This window comes from Bison bison, unplaced genomic scaffold, assembly GCF_000754665.1.
Source record: "Bison bison bison isolate TAMUID 2011002044 unplaced genomic scaffold, Bison_UMD1.0 scf7180017864254, whole genome shotgun sequence".
In the NCBI taxonomy this organism is placed as follows: Eukaryota; Metazoa; Chordata; class Mammalia; order Artiodactyla; family Bovidae; genus Bison; species Bison bison.
The window spans coordinates 9367476-9375209 of NW_011494826.1; the positions used below are offsets into that span (position 1 = coordinate 9367476).

At 43.6% G+C, this 7734-nt stretch overlaps 1 protein-coding gene across 1 annotated transcript in view; it reads left to right on the forward strand.

Moving 5' to 3' along the window:
• Positions 1-277: 277 nt before the first annotated feature.
• Positions 278-7734, forward strand: part of DDHD1 (DDHD domain containing 1) — a 75172-nt gene continuing 67715 nt past the window's right edge. Inside the window, 1 exon segment of the mRNA XM_010847774.1 lies at positions 278-581. Coding sequence (XP_010846076.1) covers positions 278-581 — 304 coding nt within the window.

Here is a 7734-nt window from a genome sequence, read left to right on the forward strand (position 1 = left end):
AATAAATTCTAATCCTAAAAATAAAAAATAAAATATAAATTTTAATGCACCGGATGTCTTACCAAATAGGAAATGCAGAGGTCGAAGGGTACGGTTATATCACTTTCTTCACTCTAAATATTCTGTCATATACTTTGGACAAAGTTATTTCAAGTGGAAGTGTGGGTTGTTGACTCAATAAATTATATGGCATAATCTAACTCTAATAATTTTACACAGATGAAAATGAATTAAAATGGACAGTAGGGACAACCTTTAAGAGAGAAGAAAAGGGAACATGGCCACGAAATTGCACCATGTAACTTCTGAGAGGTGGAGAGGGGCAGATGGCTGTTACTGCGAGATAGCCCCTGCCCTGTGCCCCACAGTGAAGGGAGGACGGCAGGATGTGCAGAGGAGACGCTTCAGTCTCTTATACTACAAACCAGCTGGCTCTTCCTCTTTTCCTTTCCCCTACCAACAAGAACTTTCCAGACTTGGCTCCACATCTGCCCGGTTACTGTGGCACCATGGGTCCACAAATACCAAAAGTCTGAATCGATCATACTTATCTGGCTTATGTGAAGAAGCTTTGGTCTTGGGTAATTATTAAAATAAAATAGAATGCTTTACATAGAACCATGGAAGTTCAGATACTGCTGTGTGAATCACATACACTAATAAGGTAGAATGGTAAGGAGTCACCTGACACCTGTTTCAACAGGTGGGGACTGGAACAGAGGAACACTTCCCCCTCAAGATTATATGATCTGAAAAGATGGTCTAGAAAGCAAAGGTAGGATAGTGGTAGCAGGTAGAATCAGATAAAAGATGACTTCTTAAAGCAGAAAACGCTGAATAGAGCAGCTTTGTGGCTTTGGCCTCAATATGGCTAAGGAATAACAATGAAATAAACACATACAGTTATGTGAAATTAGATATTACACTTTCAAATATCTTTTACTCACTGTCAGCCTGAAGTTGACTACATGTTCTTTCCTAGAACCAGCTCATTTCCAAAGGGCAGAGGCAATCTCAACTCCCACAAATACTGGTTGGCATGTGCCTTCACCAAAGTCTAAATCAAAATAGAAAGGTCAGGAAATAACCTGAGGTTCCCTGTTCCTCCTGCCAACTGGATTGTGATTTTTTTCATCATCTCTGAGGATCAACATCTTTAAGAAATATCATGCAACCTAAAAGACTGTGGCCTTATGCAATGATCCCCAACAAGATAATCTTCTCAATATAACCTAAAAAGCATAACACTGAAACAATAGAAACATTCATTCAATACAGAGGAGGGAACAATTTTCTTTCTTTTTTCTCCCAGAGGATAATACTCACTAGTGGGAACTGCGCTGTCCTCAAGAGTTAGACTTTGATACTCTGATCAGAGTGCTGTACAGGTAGTCCATCAAGAAATCTAAAGATGGGGTGGGCTTCTGGTGGTCCATTGGTTAAGAATCCACCTGCCAATGCAGGGAACATAGGTTTGATCCCTGCTCTGGGAAGACCCCAATGCTGCATGTCAACTAAGCCTGTGTGCCACAGCTACTGAACCCCAAATGCCTAGAGTCCATGCTCCATAAAAGAATCCAAGAGAAACCTGTGCACAGTAGCTCTCACTCACTGCAACTAGAGAAAGCCCATGCACAGCAACAAAGAACCAGAGCAACCAACATTAAATAAATAAAGCATAAATAAGTCCTTTTTTAAAAAAGAAAAGAAACCTAAGGGGATAGGGATATTTTAAATGTTGTGATATGCCTTATATTAAACGAGCTTTATAGTACTTTGCTCAAACAAACCTGTCCACATCAGGACTCAGAGACCCCACAGAGACTGAGACAGAACTATGTTTGAATGTCTCCTGCGGAGGTGCAGGTCAGCAGTGGACTGCTGCAGGGGCAGGGGCTCTGGCTGCAGTAGACCTGGGTATGGCATAAGCCCTCATGGAGGAGCTTGCCATTAACCCCACCAAAGAACCACCAGAATTTGCACAGGACTGCGGAAACAGACTCTGGGAGGGCACAAACAAAATCTTGTGTGCACCAGGACCCAGAAAGGAGCAGTGACCCCACAAGAGACTAATCCAGACTTGCTTGTGAGTGTACAGGAGTCTCCAGCAGAGGCATGGGTTGGCGGTGGCCTGCTGCAGGGTTGGGGCCACTGAGAACACAGCCCTGCCCAAGAACAGAAAGCTGGACTAAAGATTTACTGAGCATGCCCCCCCCCTCATCAGAATAAGACCCAGTTTCCCCCTCAGTCTCTCCAATCAGGAAGCTTCCATAAGCCTCTTATCCTTCTCCATCAGAGGGCAGACAGAATGAAAACCACAATCACATTAAACTAACCAATCTCACATGGACCACAGCCTTGTCTAACTCAATAAAACCATTAAAGCCATGAAGCCATGCCATGTAAGGCCATCCAAGATGGACAGGTCATGGTGGAAAGTTCTAACAAAACGTGGTCCACTGGAGAAGGGAATGGCAAACCACTTCAGTATCCTTGCCTTGAGAACCCCATAACAGTATGAAAGGCAAAAAGATATGACACTGAAAGATGAACTCCTCAGGTCGATAGGTGCCCAATATGCTATTGGAGATCAGTGGAGAAATAACTCCAGAAAGAATGAAGAGACAGAGCCAAAGCAATACCCAGGTGTGGACATGACTGGTGATGGAAGCAAAGTCCAATGCTGTAAAGAACAATATTGCATCGGAACCTGGAATGTTAGGTCCATGAATCAAGGCAAATTAGAAGTGGTCAAACAGGAGATGGCAAGAGTGAACATCAACATTTTAGGAATCAGGGAACTAAAATGGACTGGAATGGGTGAATTTAACTCAGATGACAACTATAGCTACTACTGTGGGCAAGAATCCCTTTGAAGAAATGGAGTGCCCATCATAGTCAACAAGAGTCAAAAATGCAGTACTTGGATGCAATCTCAAAAACCATAGAATGATCTCTGTTCATTTCCAAAGCAAACCATTCAATATCACAGTAATGCAAGTCTATGCACCAACCAATAATGCTGAAGAAGCTGAAGTTGAATGGTTCTATGAAGACCTCCAAGACCTTCTAGAACACCCAAAAAAGATGTCCTTTTCGTTATAGGGGACTGGAATGCAAAAGTAGGAAGTCAAGAAATACCTGGAGTAACAGACAAATTTGGCTTTGGAGTACAGAATGAAGTAGGGCAAAGGCTAATAAGAGTTTTGCCAAGAGAAGGCACTGGTCATAGCAAACACCCTCTTCCAACAACACAAGAGAAGACTCTACACATGGACATCACCAGATGGTCAATACCGAAATCAGATTGATTATATTCTTTGCAGCCAAAGATGGAGAAGCTCTATACAGTCAGGAAAAACAAGACCGGGAGCTGACTGTGGCTCGGATCATGAACTCCTTATTGCCAAATTCAGACTTGAAGAAAGTAGGGAAAACCATTAGACCATTCAGGTATGACCTAAATCAAATCCCTTACAATTATACAATTAGTAGAAGTGACAAATAGATTCAAGGAATTAGATCTAATAGAGTGCCTGAAGAACTATGGACAGAGGTTCATAACATTGTACAGAAGACAGGGATCAAGACGACCCCAAGAAAAAGAAATGCAAAAAGGCAAAATGGTTGTCTGAGGAGGCCTTACAAATAGCTGAGAAACGAAGAGAAGTGAAAGGCAAAGGAGAAAAGGAAAGATATACCCATTTGAATGCAGAGTTCCAAAGAATAGCAAGGAGAGATAAGAAAGCCTTCCTCAGCGATCAATGCAAAGAAATAGAGAAAAGCAATAGAATGGGAAAGACTAGAGATCTCTTCAAGAAAATTAGAGATATCAAAGGAATATTTCATGCAAAGATGGGCTCAATAAAGGACAGAAATGGTATGGACCTAACAGAAGCAGAAGATATTAAGAAGAGGTGGCAAGAATACACAGAAGAATTATGCAAAAAAGATCTTCATGACCCAGATAAACCACAATGATGTGATCACTCACCTAGAGCCAGACCTCCTGGAAATCAAAGTCAAGTGGGCCTTAGGAAGCATCACTATGAACAAAGCTAATGGAGGTAATGGAATTCCACCTGAGCTATTTCAAATCCTAAAAGATGACATTGTGAAAGTGCTGCACTCAATATGCCAGAAACTTTGGAAAACTCAGCAGTGGCCACAGGACTGGAAAAGGTCAGTTTTCATTCCAATCCCTAAGAAAAGCAATGCCAAAGAATGCTCAAACTACTGCACAATTGCACTCATCTCACACGCTAGCAAAGTAATGCTCAAAATTCTCCAAGCCAGCCTTCAACAGTAAGTGAACCATGAACATCCAGATGTTCAAGCTGGATTTAGAAAAGGCAGAGGAACCAGAGATCAAATTGCAAACATCACTGGATCATCGAAAAAGCAAGAGAGTTCCAGAAAAACATCTACTACTGCTTTATTGACTATGACAAAGCCTTTGACTGTGTAGATCACAATAAACTGTGGAAAATTCTTAAAGAGATGGAAATACCAGACCACCTGACCTGCCTCCTGAGAAATCTGTATGCAGGTCAGGAAGCAACAGTTAGAACTGGACATGGAACAACAGACTGGTTCCAAATAGGAAAACGAGTGTATATTGTCACCCTGCTTATTTAACTTATATGCAGAGTACATCATGAGAAATGCTGGACTGGATGAAGTACAAGCTGGAATCAAGATTGCTGGGAGAAATATCAATAACCTCAGATATGCAGATGACACCACTCTTATGGCAGAAAGTGAGGAAGAACTAAAGAGCCTCTTGATGAAAGTGAAAGAGGAGAGTGAAAAAGTTGGCTTAAAACTCAACATTTAGAAAACTAAGATCAAAGCATCTGGTCCCATCACTTCATGGCAAATAGATGGGAAAACAATGGAAACAGTGAGAGACTTTATTTTGGGGGGCTCCGAAATCACTGTAGATGGTGACTACAGCCATGAAATTAAAAGACACTTACTCCTTGAAAGAAAAGTTATGACCAACCTAGACAGCATATTAAAAAGCAGAGACATTACTTTGCCAACAAAAGTTCATCTAGTCAAAACTATGGTTTTTCCAGTAGTCCTGTGTGGATGTGAGAGTTGGACTGTAAAGAAAGCTGAGCACAGAAGAATTGATACTTTTGAACTGTGGTGTTGGAAAAGACTCTTGAGAGTCCCTTGGATTACAAGGAGATCAAACCAGTCCATCCTGAAGAAAATCAGTCCTGAATATTCATTGGAAGGACTGATGTTGAAGCTGAAACTCCAATACTTTGGCCACCCGATACGAAGAAGTGACTCACTAGAAAAGATCCTAATGCTGGGAAAGACTGAAGGTGGGAGGAGAATGGGACAACAGAGGATGAGATGGTTGGATGGCATGAGTTTGAGTAAGCTGTGGAAGTTGGTGATGGACAGGGAGGCCTGGTGTGCTTCAGTCCAATGGGTCACAAAGAGTTGGACACAACTGAGTGACTGAATTGAACTTACAGCACTTTGCTCAGGCTTCCCAGGTGGCACTAGCAGTAAAGAGCCCACCTGCCAGTGCAGGAGATGTAACAGACTTGGATTCAATCCCTAGATCATGAAGATCCCCTGGAGGAGGGCATGGCAACCCACTCCAGTATTCTTGCCTGGAGAATCCCTTGGACAGAGGAGCTTGGCAGGCTGCAGTCCATTGGGTGGCAAAAAGTCAGACACAACTGAAGCGACTTAGCACACACACACATAGTACTTTGCACCCTGTACTATACCATGTACGTTTCCTTGTATGTATCCCCCACTAGGCAGTAAGATCCTTGAAGGAACTGAGTCTCTCCCATTATCTTTGAATTAGAATCTAGCACATCTAGATTCTGGTGCATAGGTGACATCAAAATACTGTAGAATTAATGCTATAATGGATATCAAATAGATCAAAGCTCAGACCTTATTTCAGATTCTGAAAACTGTCCATAGAAGAGACTGGGGAAGAAATTGACACACAGGGGTACTCAGAAAGCAACATAAACAGAAACAAGTGCTCTGATCTTACATGCTCTGAGTCAGGGCTGCAATGTCCAGCTGGTTTTTCATTGTGCAAGATTATCCAGCCAAGGGCACAAATTGGAGCAGATACCTTTCATATGTTCTATTTACCAAGCCATGAACCCCAACAGTACTTTGTATCTGCCCATGGGAAACAATGCCATTTTTAAAGAGAATTTAAATTATCTTTTAAATAATTAAAATGTCCTTTAAATAATGACAGGTTAGATCTCAAGAGCAAGAAAAAATTCTCTATCAGTCTGATTCCACCACAGATGGAGGTGGGGGTAGGGGGAAGAAACTGAATATTGGGACTTCCCTGGCAATCCAGTGGTTAGGACTTCACCTTCCAATGCAGGGGTTGCAGGTTCAATTCCTGGTCAGGGAACTAAGATCCAACATGCCTCAAGGCCAAAAAAACCAAAACATAAAATAGAAGCAATGAGTAACAAATTCCATAAATGGTGCACACCAAAAAATCTTAAAACAAAAAGTTGAATATTGTCTGATCTTGAGAATACTGATGTTGGAGATTGTTTTTCTCTGGATTCTCAACACAGGGTGATTGGCTTTATAAGCATTTTTTTTTTTTTTTGTAGTGTCAAAGAATCACGTAGGGGAGCTTCAGCATTCAGCCTGTTCCAGAAAATGAGCCACAGAATCAGAGATGCATAGATAACAGGAAGAAAACTTGAAGGTTACAGAATCACATTGCTATGAGACTTTTTTCAAGAGATCACTTAGTCCAATAATTACTTAATCTTACAGATGAGGAAACCAGAAAAATGGAGGTTAAGTAACTAGCCTTAGCTAGTTATCAAAACTAATTCTAGAACCTGACTTTCTGGTTTTCGGTTTAGTAATCTATCGTAACTGGCTGGACTTGACGTTATTATAATCAACATTGTGCATCCACTGTGGGAGAGATTGAGACATACAGACTTGGTCTCCAACAGGGGCCTCACGAGGTTGAGAAAACAGGAAATAAGTACTGAAAGACAATAATACCAGACGGCATATGAAAGCAGATCTAGACCTGGGTTTGAGTGGGAGTGGAGACGCCACATGAGGAATCAGTGGGCAAGGAATGGAGTGTCCTCGCGTGGGCCAATTCTGAAGGGACCAGAGCCAGGTGGCTGATAGGGTCCACCCAGGGCTGCAGGCAGGCCTAAGGTCACAGAAGCAGTGTCAGGAGAATCCAATTTCCCGGGGCCCTCTCAAAGGGTAGCTTAAGCCTTGGCTCATGACCCAGATTGCAAGGATGAATCCGGTAAAGCTTCTCCACACCTGGGCTCTGACCCGCAGAAGGGCGGGGGCCGAGGCAGCAGCACCGCAGGGAAATGGGAGCGGAGGGGAAGATAATTGAAAAATCCTGAGCTGACCGGGATCCCACGGCGGGAGAAGCAACGGGCGCCGCGCCTTCCCTGTGCGGGTTGAGAAGGGGTTTCCGGGACGGCGCGCGCGGCCGGCGGGGCGGGGCCCAGGGGCAAGCACCGCCTACGTCGGGCTGCGTGACAATGGGGCGGGCGGCGGCACGCGGCTGCGGAGGTTGGGGGACTCAGGGTGGGTGGAGCCGCTGCTGCCTCTACCGCCGCAGCCCCCCTCGGGATTTGAAAGATTAAAAACTCCGGGTGGAGAGGGCCGCGACGTTGAATGTGTGGCGGAAGCGTTGGGGACCACGGCTCGGGGCCCAGCCGGGCGGGC